This window comes from Primulina tabacum, chromosome 18 (genome assembly GCF_025594145.1).
Source record: "Primulina tabacum isolate GXHZ01 chromosome 18, ASM2559414v2, whole genome shotgun sequence".
Classification (NCBI taxonomy): domain Eukaryota; kingdom Viridiplantae; phylum Streptophyta; class Magnoliopsida; order Lamiales; family Gesneriaceae; genus Primulina; species Primulina tabacum.
Window position 1 is genome coordinate 22,524,708 of NC_134567.1, and position 15,927 is coordinate 22,540,634.

General features: G+C 38.0%; 1 protein-coding gene across 1 annotated transcript in view; it reads right to left on the minus strand.

Moving 5' to 3' along the window:
• LOC142533035 (intermembrane lipid transfer protein VPS13) overlaps positions 1-15,927 on the minus strand; it is an 80,255-nt gene that overhangs the window by 36,476 nt on the left and 27,852 nt on the right. The window contains exons 14-21 of the mRNA XM_075639625.1: positions 12,149-12,250; positions 11,660-11,848; positions 11,421-11,548; positions 8,718-8,868; positions 8,451-8,549; positions 8,209-8,310; positions 6,677-6,735; positions 6,431-6,536 (exon numbers count right to left, since the gene is read on the minus strand). Coding sequence (XP_075495740.1) covers positions 6,431-6,536; positions 6,677-6,735; positions 8,209-8,310; positions 8,451-8,549; positions 8,718-8,868; positions 11,421-11,548; positions 11,660-11,848; positions 12,149-12,250 — 936 coding nt within the window. The remainder of the gene's footprint in view (positions 1-6,430; positions 6,537-6,676; positions 6,736-8,208; positions 8,311-8,450; positions 8,550-8,717; positions 8,869-11,420; positions 11,549-11,659; positions 11,849-12,148; positions 12,251-15,927) is intronic.

The following is a 15,927-nucleotide window of genomic DNA, read 5'->3' on the forward strand; positions in this document are numbered from 1 at the left end:
TTCGGGAACGCCCATAGAAAACCCATCTCTTTTAACGCTTTTACCCAAATGTTGGTTGAGAATGACCAATGCAGTAATAAATGATCCTGATTCTCCTCTTCTTTTCAGCACAAACAACACCATTGTGGGCATAAGACACGGGCTGGCCACTTTTTTTTGCACAAAATCGCAAGTTTGTAATTTCCTCAAAGCCACAATCCACGAGAAAACTTGTACAATCTAATAGTAAACAACCCTGAGTAGTCCCCCAACCAACATCTAAAGTCCTCAACACCCGACTCCAACTGAGTGCCTGTAAGACCCCTAATAGAACAATGAACTCACGCTCTTCTATCTCATTAAAGTTTCTCCTAAATCAGACATCCCATTGGATAATTGAATTGACGCTGCTAGTGACTACATCTACAAAACTATTGACTGGTTACACAGTAGGGGCAAACTTGATGCCCGAGCTCTTAGGAGTGTCTTCATTGGCTATTCTTCTACTCATAAATGGTACAAATGTTTTCATTTTCCCACAAAAAAATAGTCTCCGCATATGTCACATTTGATGAATCAACATCCTACTTTCCAAATACCTATCTTCATAGGGAAATTTTGGGTGAAGATAAAAACATTAAAAGTTTACCTTTGAATTTCCTAATCTATCTATCCCTATCACTATTTCATCAACATCCATTGACAATCCAAACCCTGATGAAATGATCAAGGAACTCGAGACACTACGCAGCCACTACAAGTTTATTCAAGGAGGCCAAGAGTTGAAACTTTACCCAAGAATGTTTGATATTCTCCTATTCAAGCTACGTTTCAATCACCTAAAATTCACCACAAGATAGTTCAACCAGAACCGACCATTAATCCTACAAAGGAAGCAACCGTAATATCACCAATCCCCGGGGAACCAACCCATACTTACAGTGCCAAATGATATGATTTACCAATAGTACTTAGGATGAAAGCTAGAGCTTGTACCAAACATCCATTGCATACTTTCCTATCCTACCAAAATTTATCATAAAGCCATAAAGCCTTTCTTACCAATCTTCACTCCATCCCCAGGTTTTAAATCCAAGATGGGATGGCATGCAAGTTGAACAAGGCCCTATATGGACTTAAAATGTCTCCAAGGGTCTGGTTTGGAAGGTTTACAAACATAATGATTGCACCGGGTTATAAGCAAAGGCAAGGGGATCATACATTGTTTGTGCAGCATTCAAAGATAGGGGGAGTGACTTCATTATTTTTTTAATTAATGAATAACACCCATTAAAATAAGGTAAAAAGAATTTTGTACAAATACATTGGGCATCTCCATGAGATAACAAATAACGAACCACTAGAACCAACGATACAATCACCAACTACACGAGGAATACCCCTGTTCTAGAAACAAGCAAAGATGATCATATTCACACAACATAATAATAATAATAGAATCAAGAGCCTATATCCAGATGACTTGACGAACATCGAAGAGTAAGGATCTTGATTTTTCGAATGATATCCTTGGGCCACGGCATTTCTTCCTCAAAAATAGCTTGACTGCGTGCATTCCAAATGTTGTAGACACATGTTGCCACTGCAATACATCTCAACTTGGATAATGTAGAATTACCTATATAGACACCTCGAAAAGCTTTCAAAACTGATGTTGCAGATCCCATGATTTTACGCATGTCTAGCGAGGGATTGAAAATTTCTATGTTATTGATGAGAGTGCGATAGTTTTTTTCTTTCTTGTGGTTTTCGCGGATATCTTATATGCCTCCCTCTATGCTAGTTTTCTACTTTAATAAAATTTTGTTTAAAAAACGATGCTTGGAGGGTATGCAATGTTTCCAAATAATATCCATCGCCATCGCCCTTTTTTTTAACAAAGAAATCATAAGCTCGAGCAAGACCACCATGACATCCGAACTAACTCTCCAGCAACATCTCTACACTCTCAGCCAAGGGTTGTCTAAGTAGAATAACATCGAATTCTCAAAATTTGTTTAATCAAAGAGATTCATCTTTGTTCCATTTTCTTCCCAAACAATATCACACAGTACATGGATCTCGTTCACCCATTTCACCCACAGGTTATCCTTCTTCATATGAATTTTCCCTAACGTTTCGCAATCAAAGCATTGTTCCAAGCCAATGAATTTTTAAGCCTCATGCTTCTATCTTCTTTTGGTCTAGAAAACACGTTCACAAGATAAGAGGGTGCTTGAAGGGCCACACAAACTTCCTACAAATCTTGTAAATGTCATCACGATATTAGAATTTAGAAGAGAGTGGTGGAATAAATAACCAGAGGCATTCCACCCCTTGAAGTACCGATCGAATCGACTTAATCTTCCCGGCATATAATAGTGTCTCGGCCAAAAGCTAATTTTAGCCCCAATCGCATCCACAAGTAGGCTAAAATATGAGGTGTGCAGCTTCCTAGATGCAAGAGGAATACAGAGGTATCGACACGGAAGGTGGCCAGCATTAAAACCCGTCATATCCAAAATGGACTCCCTCGCACCATCAATCATGCCAGTCATACATATGTTCGCCTTCATCAAATTCACTCTCAACCTCGCCGTATTACCAAAACAAGTCAAGCAATCCATCATATCATAGAAACACTACTAATATCCCTTTTTGAGAATAGAAGTAAATCCGCATATGCAATGAGTGTAATGCGCAGTTTATCCACAATGAACCTTCCATGTATAAAGGCCGTTTCCGCTACATCCACCACATCCCCTAGCATGTTTTTCAGCATGTCGACCAAAACCTTCGAAATAATTTTGTAAAATACCGTACAATATGATATGGGATGGAAGTCATTAACCGAATTTGTTTGCGGTGATTTCGGGACAAGAACAATAACCGCATGATTCCATTGCTTTAGTAACCTCCCACTATGAAAGAATTCAGCTAATGCACAACATAAACATCCAAACCAACAACGTTCCAAAATGATTTAAAGAAATGAGAACCAAAACCATCCGAGCCAGAGGCCTTATCATTGTTAATATCGAATAAGGCATCCCTCATTTCATCAACAGTGACACGTGCAGTCAACCCCTCCATATACGCACTCGAAACACGAGGGCCATGACAGAGAGCATCCTAGTTCAGAGTCACCCTATTCTCCTTAGTACCCAACAAATGTTGATAAAACTCCACAAATTCTGTAATAACAACATCAGAATTTATAGTAGTATTCCCATCGGAAGCAATGAGGGACACAATGGCATTACGCTTGTTATTCTGTTTGATCAAGTCATGAAATAATTTAGTAAATTTATCCTCTTGTTTAATGTAAGCACATTTCGCTTGTATACGTGGATGATATCATAGTAAAAGAGAATGATGCTGAAGAAATTCAAAGATTCAAACAATGCCTAGCATAACTGTCAATAACGAGTGTAGCGCTCGCTATTGCGCATAGCGAGGCGAAGCGAAGTCCCGTGGCTACAGGGCCGCTAAACACACAACACTTCGAGGTAACGAGCGCTATCGTCGCTATAAACGCGATAGCTTTTGAGGCGATGGTGTCGCTATAAGAAAGAAAAGTTGTAAGGCATTTTTTAAAAATAATACATAATTTTTTTAGGCTCATTTTGCGCAATTTTTAGGCCCAATAATATATGAAATCAACCCTTCTTATCCTCTTCTAATTCAATCTTCTCCATTTCTCCCAATCATCCTTACCTAAACCCTACCATTCTCCACTGTTTCTCCTCTTTTGTTGAACGTAGCTCACCGGACATCGGGCTGTCGGCCGCTGGACTTACCTCACGTCGTCGCCGGTAAATAAGAACATCTACACCTGCAGGAAGCTCGAAGGCGGCCATATCTAAGTCTAGAGAGAAAAGGCTAATAGGAACGTCTACTACACTTAATCTTGTTAATGAAGAGGATGAATTCGACTTTGAGGAAGAAAGTGAAGAAGAGAATGATGCCGAACACAATGCAATTTCAAATGAAAACGAAATGGGATGTGCATTTTAGAAAAACTTTAAATGAGGTCGAACTAGGTGAGTTCACTAATCTTTTAGAGGTCTTAGATGCAGTTAGGTTAGAGTTGGGCACAGACGATTTTTTGGTTGGGAGATTCTTCCGGTTTGTTTTATGTTCTATCTTTCTACGATTCATTCTTTCTGATTTCTAGCTCCACATTATCTATTACTATAATGTCTGGAAAGTACTTGTCCCGCAAAAGGCTTCAAGTTTTCTCGTGGATTGTGGCTTTGGAGAAACTTCCCACTTGTGACTCGGTGCAAAGAAGATGGTATGTCTGTGTCTTATGCCCGCAATAGTGTAGCTTATGTCGGAAGCAAGAGGAGAACCAAGACCATCTACTGGTGTATTGTTCTTTTTCGAGTGGTATATAGATAAAAGTGTTGCAAGAGTTGGGCTTGAATGGACTTTTCCGAGTAAGGCACAAGACATGTTCATTATGGAGCCAGGCCTTCCCACCGGGAGACGATTTGCGAGCTTCTGGTATTTGGTAATTCATTGCATTTTTTGGTCAATATGGCTGGAAAAGAACAACAAAATATTTGTAGATTTGTCGGAGCCCATGGATGACGTCTAGGAGAAGATCAAATTCAGAGTTGCGAATTGGACGACTAAGCTGACAGAGTTTAATCACTTATCTATTTCAGAGTTAGTTAGGATAGGAAATTTATATGGTCATGACAATAGTGTGGAAGTGTTTTTCGATTTCATCTGTAACTCGTTATGCGGTTACTCATCCGCTCTATTGTAACACTTCTACTATTATAATAAAGTTTAGTTTCCTATCAAAAAAAAATTTGAAATGAAAAATATGGTCTCGATCTTGATGAAGAAGATGAAAATGAATTTTAGATTATATTTTTCTATTTCTAAAATTGAGGTTTTATATTCTTTGAACTTATATATTTATTATTTAAGCATGAACAATTGAATTGAGTTAGCATATGCTTTATATTATATATTTATATATTTGTGGCGCTTTACTTTCAAATAGATCTCGCTACGCTATTCTCTATGCACTATAGCCACGGGCAACCTTTGCGCTACGGGGCGCTACGAGCAATTGACAACTATGGTGCCAAGAAAAGGAATTCGACATCAACGAACTTGGTAAACTAAAGTATTTTCTGGGAAATTCAGGTGGCTCATTCGAAGCACGGAATTTTTAAATCACAAAATATATATGATGTGGATTTATTGACCGAAACAAGGATGTTGGGATGTAAGCCACTTGAGACTCCAGTCGAGGCAAGGACTATGTAATGCACCAGAAGGAGCAAAAGTGGATAAGAATTAGTACCAAAGACTTGTAGGAAGGTTGATTTATTTAACTCGCACAAGACCCGACAGTACTGGTGTTGTAAATGTATCTAGCCAGTTCATGCATAATCCATAGGAAATGCATATCAAATATGTTCGCATAATTCTAAGATATTTAAAGGAACAGCTGGGAAAGGACTTTTGTTCAAGAAATGGGAAAACATGACATTGGAAGCCTACACTGATGTGGACTATGCGAGTTCTCTAGTTGATAGAAAATCAACCTCGGGCTACTACACATTTCTGGGTGTAGTAGCAAGGTCATGTGTGGAGTATGAATTTAGATCAATGGTGTTTGGGTTGGGATATGAGAGTTTATGTGGTTAAAAATAATCTTGGATGATTTACGGTTCAAGTGGGTAAGTCCTATGAGATTATAGAAGAAAATTTTCCAGCAAGAGGCTCCTCGACTCATAACTACCAAATTTTAGGTGGTATGTGGTTGAATAATCACTTATTTTCCACATGAAAAGTGTAAGAATAATTTTATCAATTTTTTTAAAATATTTTTGAAATAGTATTTGGATATCGATTTTGAAACTTGAAGGATTTTATATTACAGTGAGGTTGAGTGATACTTGTATGGGAAGATGAAATGTTTGGAAGAGTTTACTTGAACTTCACGAAAATGTGGTCACTGAAAATTTGGAAAACAAAAAAACTAAATAAATGAAAAGATCAATTTTCAAAAATCTTTGTCCAAACATGTCCTTAAACAAGCTCTTGTTCTTCATTTCTTTTATATTGTTTTTTTTCCTATTTCTTGTTTATCAAAAGGCTACGATTTTTTCATGACTGAACTGCAAAGGTACAAGTAAGTAGAAAATGGAGCTGGGATAAAATGGAAACATCACTCTTGTTCTCCTTAGAATAAGGAGAGCATCACATGGAACTGTGGGAGGGGAGCGAGGTGGTGTGAATAGCTAGAAATTGCAACTGAGATACGAAAAATATGCAGCACGGAAAAGGAAAAAATTTAACATGTTCACCTGATTGCAGAACCAGTGACAAACAATTAGCAAAGTATACACACAAAGAAAAAGGGAAAGGAAAAAGTATATAGTAAAATTTGCAATATGTGAGCGATTGCATGAAAGGTACATACTATCTTATTATGTTCTTCGATATGTGCATTTTCCCATGGCATAACGATGACAAGATTGAAAATTTTGGCATCCCACACTGTCTTCTTGCGGCTAGATAAGATATAGCTGCCAAAAAAAAGTAGATATACTTTACTATACAGCCCAAAGATGGGAATAAAAAACAGTGGTAAATAAGGGGGCAGTATAGGTACAAATATTAAGAACGACAAGAAGACCCGCTAAACATCCTGACACATAGAACATACTCAATTTTTGACAGAAGCCGCGTTTTAAGGTCACCAATGCCATTAAGAGACAGCAGGATCTGCAATAACCAATATCAAATCATCACTCAAATAATCAAAGCATCATAATGACAAAAAAACAGTGCGAATTATAAATTTATTGGTACACACACACAGAAAAGTAGACTCCTTTAAGACACTCCATGAGCTACTCTCTCATTTTTTTCTGCCAGAATTCTGTAATACTTCTAGTTTGACTCCTAGGTGTGCTAGTTTTACTCCCAATTCAGGTCCTCCAACCAAAATAGATAAAACTAAAAACTCCTAGAAATAACTCATCCTTAAACTAGCTTACTTCCAATTCAGGTCCTCTCACTCATAGAAACAATTTGGCTTCAAATGAAATCACTCACTGCACAATCCCTTCACCTCTATTCTCACTAAATGCATACAACTAATTGATCAAATGTTAAATCAGAAATAATAGATGGTTTACAGTTTCACGTTACAGTTTAATACCATATGCTTTAGAACAGCATTAATTCAATCATCGATCATCTCAGTGTGCCTTTTTTCTCCCATCCTTGTGCAGAAAATATTACTAGCAAGGCTTTATGGCACCCAAAAAATTCTGTACAACGTGACTTAGACTCCCAAATTATGTTGAAAATAAGTAAATTTTTCATTGATACAGAATTCTTCTCAGCATACAAAAATAAATAGACTACTCTAGACAGAAAAATAATAAATTATTCTTCCTAAATTATATATTAACTTGTTGCCTAATAATTTTACAATTCAATGGGTTGCACAACCAAATTAGCTTACAATGACTCGAACCAAATTCTCTTACAATGACTAGACCAGGCTTGAGCTGGGAAATCAAGTTGAAACTAACACTAACTTGTTGCCTTATTAATTTATGGAGAAACAAAGAGCTGAGAACTTGAGAGAAACAGAGAGGTAACACTCAGAAAGAGATTTAAAATTATAGAAATAATGAGATAAAAACTTATTTGCGAGGGAACATGAAGCCAATTCACCTAAGGCATGTCATTCATTCTGTCTGATTACTTCAACCAACAGTTCTGAAAATTGATGTAACCACTTCTATATCATTAAACAATGGTTCCACTATTAAAGTATCAGGATAGAACTTGATCATCGCTTATATTCCATTATCATATCGATCAAATTACACAATATCAATAATGAGATGACAGAATTACAATTAAAGTCAGTCAAAAATAAAAGTATGAATTCATGCGCTTGAAAACAATGATTTAAACAACATATATTAAAATAATAAACTATTAGTATACATTGTGTTAGAAAAATCCCATAAACAGAACATGGAATGCCATCAAGATACATCAAGTCGTAAGAGATGAAAAAACTATAATGGCAAGAAAATGATTGAAGCTGCCATGAGAAAATTAGTTCTTACTATGCTAAGCAACAATAAAAAAATATCAAAAGAAGATAAACCAACAGAGACATCAAAAGGGTGAAACGAGTGAGATGTAAAATGTACAGATGAATTGTATTATTACCCTTTGATGCTGAAAGATGAAGTGGTGCAAATCATGGAAAAACTCCACGATGTTCTTCATAAATTTTGAATCACAATACAGTTCTGTCGGATTAAGTATAATCTGGATGCAAACACTACAAGTCACCATCACCAGCATATGACCAATCTCCAGGTAAAAAATGTCCATATTGTAGCTTAAAAACACTGAAGTCAGAGTTTGGACAACTTAAATAAACGTAATAGATGAAAAATATCACAGACCTTCACTAATAAATCAACATCACTGGTTGGAGGGGAGCAATCAACTTTGATATTTAGAGTAGGGTGCTGTTTCTCAAGAACATTATCTCCATCATTGACCTAAAAGCAATCAAGTCCATCTGAGTATAATCTATTTCGATACAAATCGAGACACTAAGATTCCTGATTTTAGAAACAATTACATAAACAATATCCAGTGAGCAGTTCCCATACACCAAAGAAGTTCCAAAACAAGTCCTTTATTTGACTTAAGTAAAATGTACAAACCTTTTTTGTCAATAAAATCAATTGACTGTTCAATGGATTAAGCATTTTGGCAGAGTTGATTGAGGCAGTGATGGTTGCAGATTTCTCCCAGACCTTAGCCTTGATCGAAATATCTTCGAGAATCAAATTGGCAATAGACCTACCCAGCTCCCTAAAGTTAAGGCCAGAATGTTAATAAATTTAACGTACACCATGACTATCAGAAATTATAATTGTATGGTAGAGCAATGAGCATTGATTCAGAATAAGTCGCCACATAAGATAAAGGTATGTCAATCATGGTAATGAATTTATATCTTGAGAAAACCTTATGAGCATGGATTTAATATTGAGCCAGATTAGGTTATAAAAGCACTAAGCGCAGTATCCCCTTCAGCCATTCCTAATTATGAGCATGAACATTGGCCATTTAGTTCCACGTGTATAGAAAATGCCCTTAAGACACTCAAATTCCAAATTCAGTGGGAAATTTTCACAGCTTTCTAGCTTAAGCTCCTCCTAAACATTCCAGATCTGTGAAGGGGAATAGTAATACTTGAGATATGTTTCTATTCAGAAACCAGCTTCAAGTAGATGCCAACCATGTATTTACAAAGGCGCTTAAAGTCGCATCTAGGATGAGGAAAGGGAAGAGAGAAACATTAGGCCAACTGTTGAAGCTCAAATATTCAGATATATAGGATAGATCAATATTCGTATTTGATTACGTCTCTAGTAGGATAAGAGTCCTTGTACAAGTGAACTAGGAGTCCTTGTTCTAGTGAACTAGGGATATAGAATTCTATAAATAAGTGTCTTGTAGTCTTTATTTTTAACCCTAATAAATATGCACTTCTCGGCCTATATTTTTTCGTCTTTAACTACATGGTATCAGAGCATTGAGTGACAGTGGGTTCCAATTGTGGTAAGGCAGGTGTTTCTAGTTCCCAGGGATGAGATTCTTGTAGTGCTGACTCCCTCTGAATCGAAGAATTGGGACAGAAGGGCTCCTGTTCAAGGAAAGTGACATCCACAGAGTAGACTTCCTTGGTGATGGGTGAGTGTTTTTCTTGGTGACGAGTGAGTAGCACTAATACCCCTTTTGATTTGCAAAATAACCAAGGAAACTGCACTTGATAGCACGGGGATCAAGTTTACTGCGGTGATGTTGGTGAATGTGAACAAACACCGAGCAACCAAAAATTTTGTGGGGAATATCATGAAACATGTGTGAAGTAGGGAAACATTCCTGGAGGGACTGAATGGGAGTCTTATGTTGGAGGACACAAGAAGGCATTTGGTTGATCAAGTAGGTAGCGGAGAGGATAGCATCACCCCAAAAATGCTAGGGAACACTGTTAGTGAAAAGTGTAAGGATTGAGAGCCACCTCCAGTAAACGACGATTCTTACGCTCGGCGACACCATTCCGTTGGGATGTATCGAGACAAGAACTTTGATTGACTATGCTTGGACTTTGGAGGTAAGCTCCCATAACAGAATTAAAAAAGTCCCTGGCGCGATCAGATTTTAAAACTTGGATGTGGGACGAAAACTGAATATGGATCATGAGATGGAATTGTTGAAAGAAGTGGGAGGTTTCAGATTTATCCTTCATTTAGAAAATCCACAAGACTCGTGTATGATCACCAACAAGGAGCAGAAAACAATGACAACCCACAACATTTTTCATATAGAAAAGACCCCAGATGTCACTGTGAATCAGAGAGAAGAGCTGTGATGGCTTATATGGTTGTGGTGAGAAAGAGTTATGTGTATTTTTAGACAATTGACACACATCGTAATGTTGTTGACTGGACTGAATCTCAAGCTGATAGGCGTTCTACATCAGGGTATTGTACATTTTGTGGGGAAATTTGGTGACCTGGAGAAGCAAAAAGCAACTTCTGGTGGCACGCAGCAACGCAAAAGCAGAATATCGAGTTCTAGCTAACGGGACACGCGAAGGTATGTGGCTGAAAAGACTACTCACAAAATTAAAGCTTGGAGTTTGACGACCCGTGGAAGTAAAATGTGTCACTCAAGCAACTACAAGTATAGCCAAGAATCTTGTTCACCATGATCGCACAAAGCACATGGAAGTAGATCGACATTTTATAAGCGAGAAGATTGAGAATAAAGTCGTTGATCTCAGCTACATCCCCACTCACATGCAAACTGCACTTCATAGACTGTGTTATGAAGACTTGAGTTTCAAGCTAGACATGATCAACATCTACGACTCAGCTGGAGGGGGAGTATTGAGCTTAAATATTTAGATAGATAGGATAGATCAATATTCGTATTTGATTAGGTCTCTAGTAGGATAAGAGTCCTTGTACGAGTGAACTAGGAGTTCTTGTTCTAGTGAACTAGGGATATAGAATTCTATAAATGTCTTGTACTCCTTACTTTTAACCCTAATAAATCTGCTATTCTCAGCCTATATTTTTCCTTTTTAACTACAGTAACACTAGGGTTCAGTAAGTTGAAGGTAAACCAAGAACAGCTCTTTTTAAGAAAAGGTAATAACCACTTTAGAGTTAGCAGTGCACTAAGGTAAAGAAGATTCAGAAAATTTTCCAATGTCTACAAAAATCCTAATAATAAACAACTCGTACAAATTATGCAATGGCAACCTCTACGGGTAATAATGCGAAAAAACACCTCCAAGCTTTGTAAGTTGTCACTAGTTTCACTAATAAAAATATAAATAAAACTCATACATGCTTTGAAGAGTGGTACAAATTTCAGATATGTTTATCTTCACTGAAGAAAAGTAAACTTCATCCATCAGAGAGAAATCGCCAAGTAGCGTGGAAGAAGGATGGAATTTTGTTGCCTCATATATATCCTGCACAAAGATAATTCAAGAGGGCCAAAAATAATTCAAATACAATTCTATATAAACTTTACAGAATATAACATCTTTAATAGATTTTTACGATCAAACGAAATTGGATACCTTGATCACATCATCTGAAATGACACCAGAAAACTGACTAGAATCATCTGTTCCTCCAGCTCCAAGCATTCCATAGGAGAGCCAGTTCAGCCATCCACGCGACTTGTTAGAGGGATGATTATCCTCGATAGACTTGTCAATATTTCCACCATTAATTCTATGGCTAGAAGAAGAGTTTACCAAGAAATCCTACAAAAGAAACCATGTAGTCAAATCGCAATATGCTCTAAATCCTATTCGATAATAAATATCATTTTCCTCTCTCAATCAATCAGTCGCATACATATTATACACACACATATAATAATGTAGAGAGACACACACATATATCTCAATCGGTTTTAGGAGTGCAAAAATTATTTAAAGCCACTGCAATGTAGAACAAAAAGGAATAATAGCAGGTAAATACGGCTGGATTGAAATTTGATGAACGATAATTTCAGAAGAGATCCACTAAGTACAAGCTTCAATGTATTACACAAGTTTTACCTCCAGTTCACGTTCAGCAACAGATCTGTAATTTAAAATGTCATCTATATCGGTTTCTTTCTCCAAATCCTCCAACTCATGCAGAACGTCTACTTCTATAACCTGATGATTGTGATTAAATTTACCAAAGAAAGAGAGTTAAGAGAGTAAACAAGGAACAAATACAAGCAAATAAGGATAAGAATGTTTCATTTATCTATAATCTTCTGCACTACCCCTCGAGGAGGAACTACCCTACAGCGCAAATGGTAGGACCGTAGGAGCAGCTCTAACGTACTTCAATGGCCATCTTCTAGCAATCCGAAGAGATAAGTGTCGGACACCCATGACATTCAACACATCATAAAATTTTGAGTACAAAAGTTCATCCCTATGTCTAAATGTTGTTTATAAGAAACGAACTATTATTATTATTAATTAATAATATTAAAAGGTCAAAGAAAATTGTTAAGAGAAACATATTAGCCAAACCTGAATATCTTTTCTGTATCGTGATGAGATACCTTCAGCGGAACAAATATTTTCCGGATTTCACTCATCGATCCTTAACCATTCTTTCAAACTTCATTCCAGTTTTCCAGCATTGATTTCTGCCCTGGGGTTGTCTATTGGTCTCTTAGGTGGAGGGGCAACGAGGTTAGATGATAAGTCGAGTTCCGAGTGAGACATTTCTAAAGGGGCTGCAGTGGCTGACAATTTGGGCACCGAAATGGAGTTTCAGGAAAAAAATCCAGAAGTGAATTGTTGGGGAGGGGTTAAGAAATCAACAGGTCTTTTGAGCAGAAAATTACACAGACTGAGATTCGGGGTTAACTACGAGAGAGGTTCGACCTCGAAGGGTCCTAAGACTGTTTTATGAAAATTTGCTCTTGGAACATTAGGGGCGGGGGTGCAGCAAGGAGGGAACTGGTACGAACAATCATTCGAAAGGAAAAACCGGATATCGTCGTACTTTTAGAAACTAAGCAACAAGTGGTAGACAGACGGTACGTTGCAAGTTTGTGGAAATCAAGATTTGTGGATTGGGTCAGTCTGCCGTCACTAGGGAGATCTGGAGGTATTTTAGTGATGTGGGATCCTAGAGTGGTGGGGTCAGTGACAATTTCATAGGGGATTTTTCGGTGTCGATTGAAATTCGAGGGAATGATCAGATCAAATGGTGTTTCTCGGCCATCTATGGACCGGTTCAATCAAGACAGAGAAAAATTTTTTGGGATGAATTAGCAGGGTTGCATTCTATTTGCGGAAACAAATGGTGCTTGGGAGGTGACTTTAATGTGGTCAGAAATACGGGAGAAAAGATGAACAACCTTTCCAATACCACGAGTATGTCATGTTTCGATAATCTGATTGGGGAATTGGGATTACATGACCCCCCCTCCTTTGTTGAACGCGAAGTACATGTGGTCAAACCTTAGGGCTGATCGGATCTGCTCCGTCTAGACAGATATCTTATTTCGAGGGGCTAGATGGACATTTTTCCAACATTCAGACAAACGGTACTACCCAGAATCACCTCGGACCACTGCCCAGTCTTGCTTGATACCGTTAAGTTGAAGTGGGGTCCTGCTCCATTCAGATTTGAGAATACATGGCTGTCCCATCACAAGTTCAAAGATTTGGTTATGTCATGGTGGAACAATGGGGTCACACAGGGGTAGGAAGGGTATAAGTTTATGATGAAACTCAAAGGAATCAAAGTTGAAGCTTCTAAATGGAACAGAGAGGTTTTCGGAGATGTGGGTGTTAGATACACGGAGGTGGTTAATAGGATTAAGCAGTTGGATGAGTTAGAGGCTGGGGGATCTTGGTCTGAAAATCTTCAAGAGAAAAGAAAGGAAGTGAGGTCTGAATTGGAAGTGTTGTCGTTTAGAAAATTTATGATGGCAAGTCAAAAAGCAAAAGTGAAATTGCTGAGGGAAGGAGATCAGAACTCAAAATTTTTCCATGCATTACTCAATAATAGAAGGAATATATCAATGATAGATAAAGTGGAGTTGGAAGATGGGTCTGTGGTTACGGAAGAGAAACAGATTTAGGATAACATTATCAGTTTCTACAGACATCTTTACAGGAAATCTGATGGGGGGGTTCGACGAGTTGGAGTGGAGTCCTTTAGATACGAGTGAAGCAGAGGAGTTGAAGAATCCATTTTCTGAGGATGGGATTAAAAAAGCGGTGTTCGATTGCGATGGAAACAAAGCGCCAAGGCCGGATGGGTTTACAATGGCATTCTATCAAAAGTGCTGAGATACGGTCAAAGCAGATTTAATGAAGGTGTTTACTGAATTTTTTGATGGTGGCATTGTTAATGCTATTACAAATGAAACCTACATTTGCCTAATCCCAAAGAAACAAAAGCAATTAAGATTAAAGATTTTAAACCAATCAGTTTGACAACGAGTTTGTATAAGATTCTGGCTAAGGTTTTGGTGAACAGATTGAAGAATGTTTTGGGACATACAATTGCAGAGAGTCAGTGCGCATTTATTAAAGGAAGACAAATTTTGGATTGTCGCCTGATCGCGAATGAAATAGTAGAGGAACACCGCCGGAAGAAAAAAAAAAAGGATGGGTCTTTAAAGTTGACTTGGAAAAGGCGTACGACAACGTTGATTGGAGATTTCTGGATTTTGTGATGCAAAAGAAAGAGTTTGGGACAAGATGGAGGTCGTGGATTAAGGGGTGTATTTCGAATGTTTCCTTTTCGATATTTATCAATGGTATAGAGGCATTCGACAAGGGGATCCACTATCCCATGGCCAAGACAGTGAATGAAATAAGAGTATTGGAAGTAGGGAGAGTCAAAATTGAAATTTCACATATCCAATTCGCAGCTGATACATTGTTCTTTGTCCAGTCTGAAAGGCATCTAATGGCCCTGGTGGAAATTCTCAACTCCTTCAGTCTTAAATCGGGATTGAGAATCAATTTGGATAAAAGCGTGGTTTTGGGATTAAATGTTTTGGAAGAGGAAGTTGATGCCTTGGCGTTAGCAATTGGGTGCAGAAGAGAGAATTGGCCGATCAAGTATCTCGGGGCTCCTTTGGGAGGCGATCTTAAGACTGTTGACTTTTGGGAACCCGTGGTATCCAAAATGTCCAAGAAATTATCGAGTTGGAAGAAGTCTTTTCTCTCAAGGGGAGGTCGACTTATGTTGATCAAGACAGTGTTAAGTGCGATGTCAACCTATTACATGTCTCTCTTCCAAGTGCCAATTAGGGTGGCGAAAAGGATCGAAAAAATGATGAGGGATGTCTTGTGAGATGGAGCCGATGGGGAGACGCATTGCCATGTCGTTGGGTGGGATCAAGTTTGTAAACCAAAGAATAGGGGAGGACTTGGGTTGGGGAATATTTGCTTGACGAACAAGGCGCTGGTTGGGAAATGGTGGTGGAGATGCTCAGTGGAAAAATAATCTTTGTGGAATAAAGTAATCAAGAGCATTTATGGTCTAGAAGAGAACGGGTGGGACGTGAGGTTGGCTAGGAACGCTGCTTTTAAAAGCCCATGGAAATTTATTTCTCATTCTTAATTGACTTTTCATCTTTTGATTAGGGCGGTGTTAAAAGGGGGAATATCATTCGCTTTTGGGAAGACATTTGGGGGGAGGGGTCTTGTCGTTTAAAGAGCGTTTTCCATCTCTGTTTCACATTTCCACCTCGACTAATAAACCGATCAGTTCTTTTTAGATGTCAACGATCTTCGAGTCAATTCTGACTTTCTTTGGGATGTGCGTTTCAGGAGATATTTAAATGAGGTAGAATTAGATCAATTCA